Here is a 20,495-nt window from a genome sequence, read left to right on the forward strand (position 1 = left end):
GTTTGCCAGGATAGGTGTCTGCCCTGGTTTATCTCAGACAGGGAGTAAAAAGGGAAGGCCTGAGTGGTTTCCAATGCAGACCACAGACGCTGCCTCATTCCTAGCCTCTTGGACCTACACCTCTCTGCTGGCCAAGCCTGGCATGGGTGAGGGGAAGGTCACGCATCCTCTCCTGGTCTCCATCTCACTTCCACCTTGGTCCTTGCCTTTAAGATGGCCTTTCAAAACCAGTCTAGCTTCCGTCCTTCCCCTCCTGGGCCCAAGAATGGCCCATCCCTGACTTTAACAATAAGGGCTTTCACTCTCTAGAAACCCAAGACCCCACATCTTTCAGGCCGAGCCCTGTGCCGTCCTATGACTCATTTACTTCTGGTTCTGCCTTATTTGCTAATACCTCTGCACACATTTAGTGAGCACCTTTTCTTGGTCAGATTGGGTGCCAAGGGTACAAAGATAGCAAGACTGGTTACCATGTGGAGGAAGCTCTGCCCAGTGGTGGGTTCTCAGAACCATGGAAGCCCTTCGTCACCAGGTAGTTAGGTCCTCAGTGAGGACCAGGGTTGGCAAACTTCGGTTGCTAGAACAAATAGCTCATGGAAAGTAGGTGGGTGGGGGGAAACTATACAATTGGCATTTAAATATGCATATAATATCGTGGTCCATAAAAGTTCTAAAAGGCTTCCAAACCAGCCAGATCTGTTGGCAGGAAAAACCTGCTTGGGAAGATAACCTTTCTGGACCAACCATTTATGAAACTGCACAGAGGCCAAATCTGCTAAGAGAGGTCCTCCAACAAGTGTCAGGATTTCAGAGGTTTTGAGCCAGCTCTCACCACTTCATTTGCATCCTCTCCTGGGTTGTCTTCACACATCTCAGCAGGAAGCGATTTTCTCACTAAAGTGTTCGAGCATTTTGTTCTGAGCTGAGCATCTGCATGGTGGAATTGTAGTATAAACTCCTCTCTTCTCTCTCCAGTCCTTCAAAAGCCACCCCCAAGAAGCCCCAGATGGTGGCTCCAAGTATGTATCTATGAAAGGGGGCATTCTTAGGACAGTTTTTACTGGTCTGCCATAAAACCAGGAAAATAAAGTTCCTGTGACTCTTGTAATGGTATTTTATTTTGCATTTAAAAAGTGTCCTTTATTTTGAGATTATGTCTTTCCTACTTTTTTGGTGTTAGAATGTTCTTTTTTAATTAGAGATGACAGCAAATGGTAGTTTGCTTTTCTAATATCTCCACTTGGCAAAATGAAAAGCTGGCTACTGTACTTTGGTACCTAAGATGTTTTCGGATATTTACTGGTGCATGAAATCCAAACTTTCGGAAGGAACCCTTTGGGAGGGAGGGGGCAACAGTGGTCATGTGCCTTTTGTTTAAAGGAGAACTGAAGCAAAACATTCCTAAGTCAAATGAGCAAAGATTTCAAGACTGAAGTATCAGAAAGGAGATCAGCCATGGCAGAATCGCCTGTGGCAGGGGCTGCTGCATAAAGCAAGGGAGGAAATGCCAGGAGACCCTGGAGAGGCAGTTTCTGCAGTGCTGTGGGAATTTTAGGAGAGAAAATTCCCAACCATGGCGGGCTGGGCAGTCTCTGTGTTTTGCTCTTGGAACCTCATTCTTCCCATTTTCCCACAAGAGCAGAGGTCATGCCTGATACTTGAGAAATCAACCCAGGATGGGTCTATGGCTTTAATGAGTCTTCGTTGATTGACTGATTATTGGTGAAGGGTTATCAAGCATGATGCCAAGATGCCCACGTTTAGCCATCGAGGATGCACTCGACCCCTCCCTTTCGGAGGCCAGCATCCTCAGAGACCAGAAGGTGATGCTGTTCCCAGCCTCCCTGTGCCCACTTGCCAATGCCAGTCTTCAGCCATTCATAATTTGGGCTCCTCCTGAACCCTGGCTTTTCCACACTTCCCTGGCACTCTCTTTCTCACTGAGGATTGGACATGTGGAAATTTTCAGCTTTGGGAGTTCAGCTCTGTGGAGTGAGCAGGATGCCAAAAGAGAGGGGAATAAAAAGAAAACTCCCGAAACTGCATGGAAAGTAAGAAATAGAAGGCATCGTTCTCCCCAGCCCCCACCTCCTGGCTGTGCCCCCTCTACCTTCACTCTGCTCCAAAACAGTTGAGCAGAAGTTAGCTCAGATTTTCCACACAAAACTCCTACCTTTGAGAGGAGACCAAATTCAGAATGGGCAGGCCTGGGGGAGATTCTGGAAACAGCCCCCACCATGCAGGCTGCTCCTACCATCCACTGGGAGACTCTGTGACCAGCTTCTTGGTAGCAAAAAGAAGATGAGGTTGGGAGTTAGAAGGATGTGGTTTGACCCCAGCTCAGCCACGTTCCAGCTGTGTGACATTGGGCAAGTCTCATCTCACTGGGATGTCTCAACCAGTACCTCAGTTATCTCACCCGTAAAATGAGTCTGACAATTCCTGCCTCAAAGAGTTGTGTGTCTCAACAGAGATCATGGATGTGAAGTACGCTGTACTCTGTGCTATCCAATACAGTCTGATGCTGTAGCCATGAGTTATATTTAAATTTACATTGATTAACTTAAATTAAATTTAAAATTCACTTTCTCAGGTGCACTAACCACATTTCAAGGGCTCAGAGCCACATGTGGCTCGTGGATACCGTGTTGGATGGCAAAATACAGAACATTTCCACAGAAAGTTGTATTAGACAGCATTGCAAAGCTTGAAGAAGAGAACAAAACAAAACAAAACAAATCACACCTCCAGTGGCAGAAGCAAGAAGGCTTCTGAACTTCTCTGCCATGACATTTTTCCCAGGGAAGGGCAATGACAGTGCAGGCCCTGGTCAGAGAGATGGACCAAGCACTGTGGGGCGGAGGCAAGGCTGTTCTTCAGGTGTTAAATACAGCCAGTCCCCTCTCCACCTCCTCCCACCCCCACCAGGCAGAGCTTTTTCTCTCTCCTGGGACCTAGAGATGCCTTCTCCCTCCATCAGCTATCCATTAGATGAGGCACTGACTTCAGGGCAGGCCCCTTAAGCCTGTGCCCTCCTCCGAGGCCTCCAGCACCATGCCCTGGTGTCTGGCAGATGAACCTAGATTCCACATTAGACTCTGGGCCCAGAACCCTCACACCTGAAGCTCAGCTGCTCCTCAGATTAAACCTCCATATTTCCTAAACTCTGTGTCAGTGGGACACTAAGAACCTCCCCACTGAGCTACTCAGTACCCACCTCAGGACGAGCCTTCCATACCTAGAGGCCTTTGCAGGCAGGACAGGCTCCTACCACCTTCAGTACTGATCACAGCCCTTCCCTGAGCACCCCACCTTAGATCCCTACCTGGAGGCCTCAGTTTGCCCCTGGAATTCACTTAACTGGGGTCTATCTCTGGCCCTGAGCTGTTTCTCCACAGCCTTGACCTTTGATTTCCACGGAGAAGGAACCCTGATGTCAGAGCTCCCCAAGGCCAGGAAATCCCTGCCTGTCCCCCACACACCCTCAGAATCCACCAGCGAACTGGTCTTTTCACCCCCAAGCTCTGTGCAGAGGCTGTGTTCCCCAGGCCCCAACTTCAGCCCTGAGCCTCCAGGCTGTGAGAGAAGTCAGGTCCTCAAGGGCTCACCCTGCTCCCACCACAGCTGTGCTGGGGCTACAGCTCAGGACGGCTGGAAACAGCACTGGGGCTCAGGGGCCAGCCAAGCACCGGTCTCCAAAATAGCAGTTGTGTTCACATAAAAGCCTCTAATGAGAGAAAGATGCCGTTCTTGGCCCCTTGCGCACACTCTGCAGACACCGTCTGGCAGGCCGAGTGGGCCTCTACCGTTTGGCGGCCGGAGGGGAGGAAAGGGAGGTGTGAGTCAGACCTTGGCCCGCAGCCCCTCTGCATGGACCGCCCTGCTAATTGCATTAACAAACGCCGAGATGCTGGGCCAGTCGGGGGCCAGGGGCCAGGGGCTGGGGCAGAGAGCAGCCCCAATTCCCACAGCTCCAGCAGGCACGAGGAGGGAGAACACTGAGCAGGGCTGAGGCCTGGGTTTGCCTTAGCTCCTGCCGTAAAGCAGAAATCACCTGTCCTTCCCCATTGCAGCTCCAAGGGCTTTGTTTGGGAGGAGGCAGGGATGTAAAAGCCAGAGTGCCAGAGAGGTCCCTGGAGATGAGAGAAGGATGGGGTGGGGTCTTGGAGCAGACCCCTTCAGGAAGAAGCCCCTGGGACCCAGTCTTTGCCAGGGGAGCAGCTCCAGGGCATGGAAGACAGTTCTGTGGCTGACAGGGAGCCATCCAAGCCCTTCTGCAGCTGCACCAGCTCCATGCCCAGGACCCAGGAAAGTCAAGAGGGAAGAAACACACCCTTCCCACTTACAACTCAGCCAAGGCCAGGGCAGAAGTGAGGAAGAGAGAGCAGCCTTACAGTCAAAGAGACCTGCATTTGAATTCCAACCCCGTGTGACCTCAGGCAAGGTTCTTCAACTCTGCGAGCCTCAGTGCCCTCATCTAGGAAATGATCGTGCATCCAACATTTACTGTTTGTCTAGGATGGTAAGCAAGACAGATACTGTCCTTTTATTCCTGGAGCCTCCCTCCAGTTTAGTCAGAGAGACTCACAGAGCAAGTAACCAAAACAAGCACAGGGACAGAAATTGGGATATGAATGATGGAGGAAACAATCAAGGGCTGAGACCCAGAATAACAAGGCTGGTGGGGGCAACTCTAGACAGAGTGGTTAGGGGAGCTTGAAATGAAGACTGCAAAGAGGACAGGAGCCAGCCACCCAAAGAGATGAGGAAAAGCAAACACAGGGAGAGTGGCATATGCAAAAGCCCAGGGGCAGCACATTCCAGGAACACAGGCTGGATTTGGTGAGTGAGAGGCTGAGAGACGAGGCTGGACACCATTGCCACAGAAAGATTTAAACAGGGATGTGTTATGACCTAATTTATAGAGAAAGAACTGGAGAGTAAAGCGGGGGCAGTGGGAGCAGTCATTCGGCTGCAGCAGTCACCAAGGAGAGTGTGCTGGTGCCCAAGACAAGAGAAGCAACAGGGGGGCGGGGAAAAGCAGACAGACCCCCAAGAGATTTAGGAAGTAAAGCAAACGGGGCTCAGTGATGGACTGGATAAAAGCCTGAGTGAAAGGAGGGTGTCCCGGATGGTCCCCAGGTGCCGGCTCGAGCATTCCAGTGGTGATGACTTTTAACAGGGTGGGTAAGACATGGGCAGGGGAGCTGGCCCAGAGGGAAGAGAACCACGAGCTCGCTTTGGACAAGCTGGGATGGGGATATCTGGGAGGCATCAAGAGCAGATGTCGAGGAGGCAGCGGGACGAAAGAAGTCTGGAGGTCGGAGGAGAGGTCTGGCTGAAGATGTATATAAATCTGGGCGTCGTCAACCCAGAGACAATGTTTACATCCATGGGAATGCATTAGATCATTCCAGGAGCAGCGCAGTGAGAAAGAAAAGAAGAGGACACAGAACTCAGTCCTGGGAAACCCGACGTTTAGTTGCTGGGTAGAGGAGAAGCACAGCCAGGGACACAGGAGGGGCCAGGATGGACAGTGACGTGGTGGCCACTCACATGAAGGGGGTTGAAGTGTTTAGCGTGGTCCCTGACACAGAGCGAGCATTGTCACTCATTATTGTTGCGTGTTAATAGTCTGGCACAGTGCCTACTGGTGCTCAATACCGGGGGGGGGGGCAACTAATGCTGGGCTTGCTTCCCATGACCCTCCTCTTTGTGTGGGGGATTTGGAAGATCTGGAGAAAGACCAGAGGCAGCCCGACATTAAGATGTTGGGTAGAAAAGGAGAAGCTAGCCAAGGAGGTGAGAAGAGGCCGTGGGAGATGGTGGGAGGAAACTACCAGCTCACCTGTGTGGTCATTTACCTGCTCAGTCCTTTAACAAACATGTACCATGTAGGCACTCCACCGGGATGAATAGGACACAGCCCGGCTTCAGGACCCGCTGGGTAAGAGCATCTCCTAAATTCTCCTTTGAGTAAAAAAACTTGGGGGCACACACTACTCACCAGGAAGATCTAAGGTGCCCCTACATGGTGTCGGGAGAAATGGGCAGCATCTCTTGCTAGGACTGTACTTTTCATGTTAGTTGGGTCTCCACTGAGGTCATGTGATTATTCCCCTTAGTGTCTTCCACTTTCCTCTCCATCACTCCTGCCAACTACTGAGTCTCATAGGATGGTTCATCCAGAGATGAGCCACATGCAGGCTCAAGCCTCTGGCTCCTAGCAGTTCCTAACCAGTCAGTAAAGAATCTGCAAATCCTACTTCTGTCCTGACCCTTTTCCCTAACATTCGTTCAGCACTTACCATTATGAGGCCCTGGGGCTGATTTCCCTACATATATCTCCTCTGAAGAGTCTTATAACATACATGTACTAGTCTGATCTGCACTGGACATATGGAGAAACTGAGGCTCAGAGCACTCCAGCAGCTTGCTGGAGATCACCATGCTAGTAAATGATGGAGCAGGGTTTGAACTTGGAGTCTGGTTCCAAAGTTGGGGCTCTTCCCTACCTGGTCATAGTCTTGCCCCGTGGGATGGAGTCATTTATAGGTCTGGGATGGGTGGGCCAAGGGAACCCCCTCAGGGAGGACAAGAAGAAGCTCAGGTCAGGAGGAATGGGGTCCTCACAGCACTGAGACGTGGACCTGAAGCCACGTTGTTCTAATGGCTCCATGTGCACAGAGGCTCAGGACCAAAGGCAAGAGCAAATGCCCAGGCCATTCCAAGGTCTCCTGAGCACCATGGGGAGTTTTCTGAAAGAGTCGATGGACCCGGGGCAGCAGAAGGGCATCTCTCAGCACAGACCTGGGAAAGGCCCTGTGTAATTCAGTACGTACTTGTTCAGCCTTTTCCTCATATCCAACAAACACTTGCCATCAAGCTGCATGCTGGGGGCCATGAGACACAGTCCCTGCCTTCAACATTGAGGCCAGACGTGTGTAGATCACACAGAACACGCCAGGCCTTGAGCTAAACCTTTATCCTAAGTTATTTCATCGATTCCTTACTATTCTGTGAGGCAGGGACTAGTATTAGTCACCTTGTACAGAAAAGGAAACTGAGGTACAGAGAGCTTAAGCATCTTGCTCAGGGTCTCATAACTAAGTGATGGAGCCGGGATTTAAACCCAGGCAGGTAGCACAGTCTCTTGGATCTAGATTAAAATCACAGCTAAGCTCACCATGTGCCAGGCTCTCTATACACACTTGCTCGTTTCCCAGGAGCATGGTGTTAAGCCCTGTCCTCTGGAACAGGCTACCTGGATTCACACCCAGACTCTGCTGATTCTCAGCTACATGACTTGGACAGTTGGTTAACTTCATCTGTAAATGGGGATAAAGATCAAATCTAGTTTGTAGGGTTGTGAGGACTAAAAGTTAATAACAAAGTTCTGACCCACAGTAAGAGCTACAGTGTTTTATTATTATTAATCCTCAAAAACAGCTCTATAGAGATTGTTATACCCACTTAATGGATGAAGCTCTGTGGCTGGAAGAGAGCCAGGCACTTGCCTGAGAACACAGAGCTGGGATTCAAATCCACAACTCCTTAAATCTGGCACCAGACTCTAAAGCACATGCTCTTAATTTTGAACCTTACTGCTGGGGTAGGGGGTGGGAGGAACAGTAAGCCACATAGCCCCCTCCTCAATAGCCTTCTGCCTTCCCCCAGACAGCCTCAGCCCCTGTGCATCTAGCCTGAGATAAAATGAGAAGCCAAATGATTCTTCACATCCTCTTCCCCAGTGTGAGCTTTCAGAAGCCCCCCAAGGGTTGTGTGTCTGTGTGTATTGGGGCGAGCCAGTCTGGGAAGACTGGACAGTCTTCCAAAACCCCTAACTATAACCCCACACCCTACAGTCCTTCCCCTCAGCTGAGTGGCCAGCAGGCCCCAGTCAGCTGCCTCCACAGATACATAAACACACAAATCGTGTAACAGAGCTGGCAAAGCCGCAGAAGGCAAGGCAGGTACAAGACCGGAGGAGGAGAGGAGGCCCCGCTCCAGACCCCATCAGGGTGCAGGCAGGAGCTGGGCTTCCAGCAATGGACACCTGCAGACACAGTGGCTCCCTGAGGTCCAGTGACTGGACAGGTATGAAGAAAGGGGCCTGCCAGGGAGATGGCAGGTGTGTCCCAACAACCAAGGATTCTGTGAGAGGAGGCAAGGGGGATCAGGGGGTGGCCCAGGGGACAAAGGCCATCAGTCCCTGTGCGTAGGCAGTGGGTCAGACCTACAGATACCTGGGAGAGACTGAGTCCCCACACTGTTCTGGGACTAGACTTCATTCTTGGTAGGTGAGGGGGTGTCACACTCCACTCCCTGTCAGGTCCCCCTCTCCTGCCAGACCAGGGGAGGCACCCCGCATGTGGGAAACCACTAGGCCAGAGCCATGAGCATTTCTCTGCTTTGGCAGTCTCAGCCCTAGGCAGAAGGGCAGCTGTGGGGAGGGGACAGGGCAATGCAAACCACGGGGGACACGGGAGAGCCAGCTGACAGGGTGTGGAACCAAGAGCCCCAGACTTGACAGAGCTCCGGACCTAGTCATCCAGGGCCAACACCCTACCGCCCACGTGGTTCTTGTTAGGTTTATTAGCAGCAAAATAGCAACAAGCAAACAGCACTGGGGCCAGCTAATTAGCACACAGACCTTCAGTGGGCAAGCTGACTTCAAGTGGGAAATGCTAACGCCCACTGGCAATTCCTCCAGGATCTCCGCCAGATTGCACGCCAGGGTCACGGGGACGACTGGGGAGCAGCGGGTGAGAGAGCCAGGGAGAGAAACCATGGGGCCGAGGACCCTCCGGGTGGTGTGGGTACTGACAGCAGGCTGGAGCAGCTCCCACTCGGGGCACAGGGGTGCATATACACTTCGGTTCGTCAATCTGCAGAATCATCCAATCTTGAGTTTCCAGTGTTGAAACTCCAGTTTGGCAGAGAATGATGCTGGAAAGTCATGAGCCATTTAGGAAACCGAAAACCTTCAGGGATGGAGGGCCGGAGTGAGGCCCATGCCCAGACCCCTTGGGCAGCTGGGGAGAAGCCCCACCCCTCTGAAGCCACCCTCTCCAGCTTCAATTTAAACCTCAGCAACACTCTGTGCTGAGCTCACTAGAACTTATGAACCCTCCTCCTCATCCCTAGCCCCAAATCCCTTCCAAAGCCTCCAGAGGCACCCCCAATCCTCAGACCCTGCTACTCAAAGTATGGTATAGGGACTAGCAGCATCAGCAGCCTGTGGGAGCTTGTTAGAAACATACTCTCCAGCCCTGCCACAGACCTGCTGAATCACAATCTGCACTTTAATAAGATCCCAGAGGATTCATGGGAACATTCAAATTTGAGTAGGGACCCCCAAGGTGGATCCTCCTATGACTGACCCCAAACTCTGCTCAGTGGTCTTCAGCCCTGGTTAGCATCACCCACGGTGCTTTACAAACATACCACTGCCCAGCTCCCAGCCTCCAAGCTTCTCCTGAGCATAAACTCACTTGGCTACCCACATCCCTGGCTTCTCTGCCCAGAGGAGTCATGATCACAAGTCCCAGATCCTCCTCTAATGAGCTGTGTGATCTTGGGCAAGTCATCTGAGGCTCACTGTTCTCCAACTTTAAAATGATTAAGAGGGATCTTTCCCCTAACTCTGCCTCCAGCCACAGAGCACTTGTCCTCTCAGAGTGCCCACTAATCTGGGTTCCCTGAAAAGAAAGAATTTTTAGGCAGAAATCTGATTTGCTGTTTGTTGATGAGTCTGGGGTTTTGGTTTCTTTATCTGGAGACCCTGAGACCTAAGTCTGTCAGCCCTTCATCATCAGACTGGGAGACAGCAGGGCCATGAGGCCTGAGGTAGAACCAGAGGCTTGGTGAGCCAGCATCCCCTGCCCCGCAGGAATGAGAGCATCCTCATCACGTCTCCATCTTATCCCCAACTCAGGAGGCATTAGGAGAACTAGAAATGAGGGCATCCTTCAGGGATGGGAATACAGGTTTTGTCATGTACCTGGATCATTTGCTGTCAAACCCTCACACTGAAAAGGGTTTGTCCTTGGACAGGAAGAGGTGCTGGCAAGACTGAGGCTTTACAGCTAGGCTTAGGGCAGAGGGTAGTGGCAGCTCCAGGAGGAACAGCTGGGCAGAGCTTCTGGCACTGCCATAAAGACCTGGGGGCTGATGAAGGCTTGAGAGGGGCCCTGGGGTGTGAGAGAGAAAGACGCAAAGGGCTCCATGAAGCCCTCCTCCAATCTGTCATCCCCTGTAGGGATCCCAGACTCCAAAAGGCCCAACCTCAGTTGGTGCTGGGAGGGAACAAAGCCCCATAGATAAGAATATGAGGTTTGGGGTCAGACAGCCTAGATCCAGCCTCAGTTCCAGTACTCAGAGGACTTTCTCCTTGGCTGTGTTTCCTAACCAACCTGAGCCTCAGTTTCCTCGATTGTAAGTGGGATGATCAGTAATATAGGATTATTGAGAGGCTTAATTAAGATGATGTATGTGAAGAGCTTTAGCACAGTGTTGGGCATATAATAAATCCTCAGCTGTTAGTTAGTTGTAGTAGTAGTAGTGGTTGTAGTAGTAATGGTGGTGGCGGCAGCAGCAGCAGCAGCAGTAGTAGTAGCAGTCATAATGGTGGTAGTAGAAGTAATAGTAGTAGTGGTAGTAGTAGTAGTAGTGATGGTAGTAGTAGTACTGATGGTAGTAGTAGTAGTGATGTGGTAGAGGTGGTAGTAGTAGTACCGATGGTGGTAGCAGCAGTAGTAGTAGTAGTAGCAGTAGTAGTAGTAGTGATGGTAGTAGTAGAAGTAACAGTAGCAATGGTAGTAGTAGTGGTACCGATGGTAGTAGTAGTAGTGATGGTGGTAGCAGTAGTAATGGTGGTGGTAGTAGTAGTAGTGATGGTAGCAGGAGGAGGAGTAATAATGGTAATGTACTACCATACGCTGCCACCCCCAACTCACAGATGTAGAAAGTGAGGCCCACAAAGACAAGGTAAGATATCTGGCAGCAGGATGTAGTAATTAGGAAGAGGGACACTGGAGTCAGGTTACCTGAGTTCAAACCTGCCATTTCCTGGCTGTGTGATCTTGAGCAAGTAGCCAGTCTGTACCTGTTTCCTCACCTGCCAAACAGTGGCTCTCCCCGCCCACAGGACGTGTGAGGTGCACCTTGCACAGAGTCAGTGGCTCTTGTGCTACTGTTACCGCCTCCGATGACGCCATCAGTGGAGGCTTGGGCACAGAGAGACCTGGCTCCTCCTGCCTTGCTCCTTGGTCCCCATGTAACTAACATGACATCTCTCTTTTTCCTCATTCGGGCCAGCCTGCCAGGCTTCAGAGCCATCCTGAGGAAGACTGCTCCAGACACGGGCTCAGAGCCTGATCAGACCATCCCGGCAGATGCCATGCATGCACTATTGAGTGGGGTCCCCCTGAACCCTGGAATGTGCAATGCAGAGGCTCTGGGCCAGGCATGTTCTACAGACCACGGGGTGCATGGGCACCACGGGGCAAGTTGGGGATGAGCCCCAACACAGCAAGGCAGCAGGAAGCTTGACAAACCTGCAGGGGGATTTTACGTGAGAAGATGTTTTCATTTGGGGGCATTTGAAAATCTCCCTTCCACAGCACATTGCCTCTACCCTGGAGAGGGGCTGCCTCCTCAGGAGGCAGACTGGGGAAGACACTTGGGCTCCAGGGTTTTAGAGTCACAGTACCTGGCCCACCTCGAGGGAGGGAGAGGGAGGATGGGGCAGAGGCACTCACGTTTGATACAGTGGTTGGTACTGTTAGCCGTGGTCCATCCCGGGCAGCACTGTCCCCCGCAGACATTCCTCCTGTGGGGCCACCAAAACAGAGTCAGCAGAGGGTGCTCAGAGTGGGACTATTCACAGAGCCACTTTGATGGTCCTGCCCTCCACAGGCAGGACCTGGAGGAAAACTGCCAGGCCGGGCACTGTCCCCCATCCCTAGGGAGGCCGCGTGGCCCAGGGGCGGGCACCTTGGGATCCTTCACATCTAAGATTGAATCCTGACTCTGCCATTCTCTGCGTGACCTTGGGAAACCTGAGCCATCTGTGCAAATGGAAATAATAATACCTGCCTAATGGGGTTGCACTGAGGATTAAACAAGATAGGGACATAGAGCCCTTGACATGAAGAAGGCACTCCACTGGGACAGGGATCACGAAGATGATCAAAAAGCAAGTCCAGAGTGGTTCAGTCACTTGCCAAGGCTGAACAAGGCTGAACAATAAGTAAGTGCCAGAGCCAGACTCAAACCTGAGCTGGCCCAACTCTAAGTCAGGCTCCAACTCCACGTGGCCTCTCACCAAAAAATAATTACCACAGCCCTTGCCAACAAATGCTGATAATCCAAGAGAAGCTGGAAAACACACAGAATAGACTTAAGGACGTACAGAGGCATCGCCTGCCAACAAATGCTGGGAGGAGCCTGAGCCCTCAGGCAGGTTGGTGCATGGTGAGACTGAGCACTGAGTGGGAGATGGAAAGAACCAGGGCTCCAGAATCTCTTTTTCAGAGGTGTTTTAGAAGGTTGCAAGCTGGTAGGAAGATGGGGCTGGGAACTTGGGTTAAGCTGCCTCTGCAGGGCAACACACTTTTTATTTGGGTGGGCTGATGGAACTTTGTTGATGTCATCCAACTCACCCAAACTCTGCCCTCAGGTGTCCAGTAAGGTCCCTGCAGCACCAGTAGCTTTCACCTATACTGACTCTCAATCTAAAGACCCAAATGCCCGGAACAGGGGACTTCCCAAGAAGGGCTTGTCTTGGAGAAGACGTCTGGGGCCCTGACTCCTTGGCTCATGCTGGACCTGTCTCTAGCATCACAGACCTCATCATTACCATCAGAAATTGTCTACCAAGCACACACTGAAACTTGGGGTGAGTGGGGTGGCAGAGGCACAGAGCCAGAGAATGGGAGCAAAGGACATGCCAGGGGGCCATTCCTGTGACATCTGTGGCCAGCATGTGAGCATCTGGTCCTGCTTAGGAGTTTATTTGACATTTGTGTGGACCCCAAAGCTTGTGTGGTTTTTGAAACCTTCGAAACATTCAAAATAAATTCCTGCAGCTTGAAAAAGCTGAGACCCATTCCTGGTCCTTTGGCCCAAAGCTGTGGGGAGCTGCCTCCCAAGGAGCTCCCAGAATGTTCTCCCAGCCAAGGGCTGTTCCATTCCAGCCCCCTTGAAGCCTGTCTGGACTGCTGCCTTCAGCAGCTTCCTTGGTTCCATGAAGCCCTCCTCTCCATCAGGGCCCAGGTCACTGGATTCTGGGGAAGGGGCTGGTCCTCATGCCCAGGACTTCTGAGTGTGTGCGCTGGTGGGAGGAAGAAACTACCCACCCATTTGTAAGTCATCACCCCTTGTGGTGCTGACAATGACTCTTAGAGGGCTGGGAGGTCTTTGAGAGGAAACACTGCTCCCTGGGAGTTTTCTAAGAACTGGGGTCTGTGGTAGCCTAGATAGCACAGACTGATGGGCCTGCCTGGCTGATAGGTCATGGTGTGGAGCCCAGCTCAAGGAGGCCCTGAGCCAGCTGTCACCCTAGGTGCTCTTAGGATGGTGATGGAGCTGACCGTAGGAGGGCAGCAGCTTGGTCTGCCCTGTCTGCCCTTTCTGCCCATGGTAGAGCCCTCGAGGCCATTGGGGCCACAGTGAGAACCTCAGAATCAAAGGCTGCCGGGCAGAGGGGTGCCAGATTTGGGCTAAGAGGGTACTCAAGAGAGATGCAGGTACCCAGTGGAGGCCCAATTAGAGTCTTGAGTACAGGCCTGCGGAGGTGTCTAGCTGGGAGATGACTATTCACTGTGCTCTGGCTAGCTGGAGAGAGCAAATGAGCCTAACTAGCCTAACTATCGGGGCAAATGACTCAGTGGTTCTGGCTCTCTGGAAGATACCACTCAGAGATTATATAAGTCCAACCTTCCAGGCAACACCACTCAGCAAACATTAGCCCAATATCCGGCATCATTGCCCAACCCTTGGGGACACATCTGGCTAACAGCCCAGGACAGCTGCTGTTCCACCTGGAACAAATCTGATCATACTGGTCCTTTGTTAAGAACCTTTCAAGGCGGGGCAGGGGTTGGGGGGTGGGGGTGGGAGGGTGTAGTTCAGTGGTAGAGCGCATGCTTAGCAAGCATGAGGTCCTGGGTTCAATCCCCAGTACCTCCATTAAAATAAACAAACAAACAAATCTAATTACCTTCCCCCTCCACACACACACACACACACACACACACACACACAAACCTCTTAAGGCTCTCCATTGGCCTCTACAAAGCCAATCAGACCCCACCTGCCTGTGTAGTCTAATTGCCCCCATCTCCTCTCCCTTATCTCTATGACCATCCACAACCAAAGCTATGATCCTCCAAGAACAGAGGGTATACATGGGCACATTTTGATGCCTTTGCTTAAACTGCTCTCTCTGCCTAGAATGTCTTTCCTCTCCTCTTTGCCAACTGAAATCCTTGGCACACTCCAAGACTTCCAGATCAAATGTCACCTCCTTCATGTAAAACCTCCCCTGACACCTACCCAGCCCTCCCAATTCTCCATCTGCCACACCATTTAGTACTTGTTGATGTATGCACCTCCATCTTGAGTATCTTAAAGGTTCTTTCTTATTCCCCTTTGTGCCCTTAGCGTCTAACACAGTACCTGACGTGTAGTATACATTCAACACTTCTTTGTTTCACTTAATTCAGTGTTTCCAAAAAAGTGGATGAATGACACTGAGGGTAGGAAAGAGGGTTTTAGGTTTCCATAATCACAACATGCAACAATGCCGAATCACACAGTGAGAAAGTGATTCCTTTTTAAGTAATCTTTCTAGTCTGATTAGATCAGTGGGGGAGAATCTCTGTCCAAGGTTGGGTCTTCATGCCAGGTCCCTACTCCAACACTTGCCAATCTCCCTTTCCAATGGAGAGAACAGACCACAGAGTTGAGCTTCCTACAATAATGGTATCTGACTAGACTTTGAGAACTTTTAGTTTCCATTTCAGTTTTCCTACAGTTACCTTCTCTTTATGACAAGTGGTGCTATTTTCAACTTAGGATAGTGATACAGAGTGTCCTTGAAATTGAATTTATTTGTGTAGAAAAATGAGTCAAGCACTGTTTATAAAACCAAAATATGTAACTCATCTAAAGGTCCAAAATCAGAAGGATGGATAAATAAACTGGGGTATGTTCAGACAATGGCATAATAGCCAACAGTTTAAATGAATAAACTTGGGCTGATTATATCAACATAGTTAAATCTCAAAAATCTAATGAGAGGAGAAAGCAAATTGTAGAAGGATAATGCAGTATGGTATCACTTATCTAAGTTTAAAATATGCAAAACAATATTGTGTATGTTATGGGTGCATGCATCTGTAGTAATAGTATAAAAACAGATTGGAATCATGGGTAAATTCAAGGTAGTGATTAACTCGAGGGAGAAAGGAAGACAAATTTATAGAGGATATTTCAACTAAAAAAAATTAGAAGCAAAATATTAAGGTTTGAAAAAGCTGGATTGTTGATTGTATTACTTTCATAACTTTTGTAGGTTTGTATAAAATTTTATAATATAAAATCTTGTTACTTTAATAGTTTATAAATGTAAAGAGAAATAATAGAACAAGAAGGAAAAGATAAAGAAAAATAATTATGAAAGTGGTATGCTGTGAGGCTGGGAAAAAATGCCTTAAAAACTCCCCTGTGTGCTGTACACCAGAAACTGACACATTGTAAACTGACTATACTTCAATTAAAAAAAAAAAAGGTTAAAAAAAAAAAAAACTCCCCTGTGGACTATAAATTTCAAAAGAGTAGAAATTGTTTCTGCTCTGGTTACGCTGAGTCCCAGACACCTAGCACGGTGCCCAGCACATACTTAAAATCCTCATTGTGTGCAATAAATCCCCGCTACATTGCAAGTTCCTGGAAGACAGAGGCTGTCTTGGCCACTGCTGTATCCCCAGGGTCCAGCAGAGTGCCTGGCATAGACGAGGCCTTCCAAATATTTGTTGAATGAGTGAAGAATCCTCCGTAGTCGTGATGCAATTCCAAGCTCCACCAGCAGGTGGCACTTAGTCATTGCCCCTGAGCAATCCACAAGGCAATTGCCAGAGAGGTCAGCCTGGCCAGGAGCCATCATCACACAGAAAGGACTTGGGTAGAGGAGGCCAATGGACAAACCCATTCCCTCTTCAGCTGACTTGAAGTGGCTAGCTGGAGTGCCAGAGGAACCCACTTTTACCAAAGCTGCAGAAAATAATCTGGGGGAGGAGCCAAACCCAGGACATATGATGTGTTCACCTGTGCATGGCAAGTGCTTGTGGGTGGCACCAACGCTGGGTCCTTACACACCTGTGCACACCTACCAGCCTTATCGTGGTGAAAATCTGCTTTGCTCGTCACCACCTCACCTCACAACTTCTAACAGTGCACCCTCCCACCCCTACTCCACTATCCTGCCTTCCCCTAACTCCCATCTGAACGCTGACAGCATAAGCTCCTCCATGATCTGGTCCAACTGATGCCTCCAGCCTCAGCCCCATGGCTCCCTTACACCAGGGTGCAGTCCTGCTGCTGGGCCAGTGCCAACAGTGAAAAGCCCTTGTCCTTGGACACCACTACATCTTTGGGCCCCACTCCTGCCACCTCCCCTCTGCTTCCTCATATGCTGCCCATTGAACCCCAGGGTCTCCAGCTCACAGAACCTCCTTTTCCTCTGGGCTCGTCAACCACAACTGTCCATGCCTTTATGCTTAACATAAAGCTTCTGGTACTAGAAAGCATGTTCACAGGTTTGTATCTGTTCAATTCTCCAACTCAATTTGAGGTAACTGAGTTGCACTCCTGCCAGGAACAGTGCCTCTGTCTGGGGCCACGTCCCCTATCCCATGCTCTACACACTGCTCTGAGGAAGCACGTATTCACTTGCACCAGGCAGGACAGGAAAAAAACTGAAACCTGGCAGATGCTCCATTACCACTTGCTGACTGATCCTATGGGTAAGAGACTTTGCAGTGCGTGGCTCTACTCTCCGTCTTAAGCCGGGCCCTCCATGGTCAATGGGGAATTCATGCATTCATTCAACAGATACTTAACAAGCATCAACTGTATGCAGGCACTGTTCTAGGCACTGGTAACACAGCAGTGCACAAAACAAGGCCTCTCTTTTCAGAGAGCTTACATTAGTGTGGGCTGGGAGACCAGACCATAACTCAGAAACAGAAACATGTCAAATGAGAATAAGTGCTATAAAGAAACATAAAGCAGGGTGAAGACAGAGAGAGAGTGGGGCAGGAGTAGTTACAGAAAGCCTCTTAAAGCAGAGATTTGAATGAAGGGAGGGAATCCTGCTGAAATATAGAAGAGTGGAGGAGGGGTAAGAACGTCCTCTGGAGAAGAACTGGGGGTGCAGTGTCCTTCATACAGTGCACAGGGGGACTGAACCCAACTGGCAAAATGGCCTGGCCAAGGGCTGCCAGGTTCCTTCCCAGCCTCCTGGGTGGTTCCTCCACCCAGCGCCCCACTGCCTGGGGCTCCAGTGCCCTCCAATCTGGAGACACCTGTCATAGGCAAGACCAAGTGGCCCTGATGCCATAAGGATTCTTAACTGGGGATGAAGGTTGCTGGGAAGCCTCCCCATGCTGCGAGAGCTCCCCTGGTAAGCAGTGAGTGGTGCCCAAGGAGAGGAGAAAAAAGGCAAATCGCAGGGTTGGGGGAGACATAGCCCTACAAAGTGTGCCAGTCGCGCTGACACCTAGCTGCAAGGGCGCACACACAGACCCACTCCCCCAGGTACCCACAGTGACGCAGCCACATCGCGGGCAGGCTTCCTGCCCAAAGTGCCCCCAAGCCCACGCTCATTTCCGCGTCCAGCCATCCGCGGGCCCAGACCAACCTGTGCCCCAACCCATGCACTTGTCTCCACGCTCAGGCTTCGCTTCCAGCCCCCTTCCTGGAAATGCATCTGTTTTCGCACTCTGGAGCCTCCCACATCCTCCACCTACTGGCGCTTTAATTCCGCTCAACTGCCCCTGGGCCTCCAGCGCCTGGAACGCCCACCCTGCTGCTCCCAGGTCCCTTTCGGATCCCAGCAGCTCTGCGGGCGTCTGCGAGCGCCGGTCAGAGGCGGGCTGGTTGAGGGAGGGCGAAAGCACTGGCACCTTGGGAAAGGATTTAACGTCGGGTCTCAGAGAGCTGGTACAAAAGGGTATCGATGGTGTTTCTCTTTTCTCTCAACTCTTTGAAAGCGGATCAGATTGAACCCCAGCTTCAGGACCTCGGTCTGTTTCCTCGCAGTACTGAGGGCAGAGGGACGAAGGGCAGAGCCCGGCGCCCTCTCCTCTCGGCTGCACATCCCTCCACGTACGAGCGCACGGGAGACCGGCCCTCGCACTCCTCAACCCCCATGCTTCCCTCACGAATGCTCACCCAGTAAGCCGTCCTCGCGCAGCCCGCGGCCGCTGCACGGTCCCAAGGCGCGGGAGAGCCGGGGCCGCCTGGGCCCGGGGTGCAGGCTGCTGCTGGCCCAAGGGCCGGCTTCTCCAACTCTGCGCAGGTGGCTGGACTCGCCGCGGCTGCTGCGCGCGGGGCGGCCTCCTGGCCTCCGCCTCGGCTGGCCTCCTGGGGCTCCCCCAGCCGGGTTGGGCCCGCTCTGAGGGCGGCAAATTCGGGACGGGCGCGTCCTGCTCCCGGAACAGGCTGTACACCTTGGCTGCAGCCGCTGCAGGATAGCTGACCCCTGGGCGCCTCAGCCGATTCACGTCCCTGACAGCCGGCTCGTATCTTCCCACCGGGTCCCTCTGAGCATGACCCATCCCCACGAAGAGAGCCAGTGTGAGCGGCAGGAAGCTCCTCCAGGGGTTCCGCAGGGCGCGCACAGGGCAGCGGGCGGTGGTCGGAGGCCCCATGGCTCCGGGGCGACTGGAGAGCGGTGCGTGCGGGGAACTGCCCGGAGGCTCGCAGTCGGTGCGCCTGGCTGCCCGCGGGCTGCGCTTGGGTCCCTCCCAGTGGCGAGCCTCTCCCCGTCTAGGGGGCCCCAAGTCAGACTGCGGGCCGGGCTCTCCCTGGAGCTAGGGCCTGGCGGCGGGAGCTGCACGGGGCTGTGCGCCCTGAGCCCGGCGGCCGCGCTCCGTCTCCAGCCGGGCGCTCACCGCTGTTGCACCTTCCCGCCTTCTCCCCGTCACTGTAGCCTTCTTAAGGGGAACCGGAGGGTTTTATTTTTGGAAACCTCCCCCTGATTTTTCGTCTCTTTTATCCACACCATGCCCCCTCCTCGGAGGGACAGCTCAGCCCCCTTATTACAGGAGAGCAAGAGAGGAATTCCAGCAACACCCACTTTGGCACCGGGAAGCGAGCGGGCGGCTAGGGGGGTTAACCCGTGAGGAGCTGGGGGCGGCGCGGGGCCGACCCGAGGGCTGGCAGGGGAGATGCTGCCTGCTGGGACAGGAACACCTAAACCACCTTTCTCCTGTCCTGGGCAAGCTGAACAGCTGACCTGTCCCAAACTTATCTCCTGCTCCTGACCTCAGGGACAAACTCCCGGCTGGATGACCAAGGCTGCAGACTCGAAGGTCTGAAGAAAGTCAGAAGAGGTACCAAGAACGGCGTGACAGAAACAGGACCCGAAGGACGGTCGCCCGGACCCTTCGCTTCCCGCCTGGGCCACTGGGGACAACTGCCCGGGGTGCGGGCTACAGCTGGGGCAGCGCGGGGCTCCTCGCCTCCCTCCGCGGGGGTGCGACGCGGGAGCGCTGGAAAGCTGCCTGTGGGCGCGCGCCCTCTAGTGGATTTGGCCCCGTCCTTGGCCAATCCGCGACTTGTGGAGACCTGCCGCCGCCAGCCGCCTTCGCTCCTTGATCCTACTCCCTTTCATGGTGCGTCAGGGTCGCGCCTAGGCCTGAGGCGTGATGGCGGATCCTGGAAGCGGTGTTCTCTTTTTCGCAGAGGAATAATGTGACCCAGCGTCACCCAAGCAGACAGCGTGTGCCCAAGAGGTGAATGAAATCTAACTATCCAGCCTGGGGCTCAGATGTATTCCTTAGACTCTCATCCCAGCCCCCGACTCCCTCGGGAATTTAACCGAGGGGCATTCGATGAGCGTCTGATTGGTGCGTGACTGTGTGTGCTCACAGTCTCTTGTGTTGGCAGGGAGGGGGCAGGGGTTCTAGAATACTAATGGCCACCCATCTTAGTACCCCCAACCGTCAGCTCATCACTCACACCCATGGTCCCCCGCCCTAAAGTCGAAAGGTCAGAAAACGATGGCTCCTGCTGCTCTGCATTTCTTCAGCCTACTGCTTTTTAGAAAGGCAGAGGGACCTAGCAGGCAGGAAGGCACCATAACTTCCCATACCACACAAAGGACAGAGACCTAATGTTGGAATACAGCCTCAGCTCCTGACCTTCGCCCCCAAAGCCCTGCAGGACTGGCCCCCTCTCTGGTCTGTCTCACCTCTTGCTGGGGC

At 52.3% G+C, this 20,495-nt stretch overlaps 1 protein-coding gene across 4 annotated transcripts in view; it reads right to left on the bottom strand.

The window, feature by feature from the left end:
- The window catches only part of LTBP2 (latent transforming growth factor beta binding protein 2), a 100,891-nt gene extending 81,535 nt beyond the window's left edge, over window positions 1-19,356 (bottom strand). For 2 of the 4 annotated variants that reach the window (XM_031454042.2, XM_031454045.2), the window contains exons 1-2: window positions 18,460-19,002; window positions 11,763-11,833 (exon numbers count right to left, since the gene is read on the bottom strand). In XM_031454042.2, the coding sequence (XP_031309902.1) occupies window positions 11,763-11,833; window positions 18,460-18,938 (550 nt within the window). In that variant the 5' untranslated portion in view covers window positions 18,939-19,002. Of the gene's footprint in view, window positions 1-11,762; window positions 11,834-18,459 lie in introns of all 4 variants that reach the window. The other 2 variants (XM_031454043.2, XM_031454044.2) reach the window with 2 other exon arrangements.
- Between the last annotated feature and the right edge of the window lie 1,139 nt (window positions 19,357-20,495).

The sequence above is a fragment of the Camelus dromedarius genome, chromosome 5, assembly GCF_036321535.1.
Source record: "Camelus dromedarius isolate mCamDro1 chromosome 5, mCamDro1.pat, whole genome shotgun sequence".
Lineage (NCBI taxonomy): Eukaryota > Metazoa > Chordata > Mammalia > Artiodactyla > Camelidae > Camelus > Camelus dromedarius.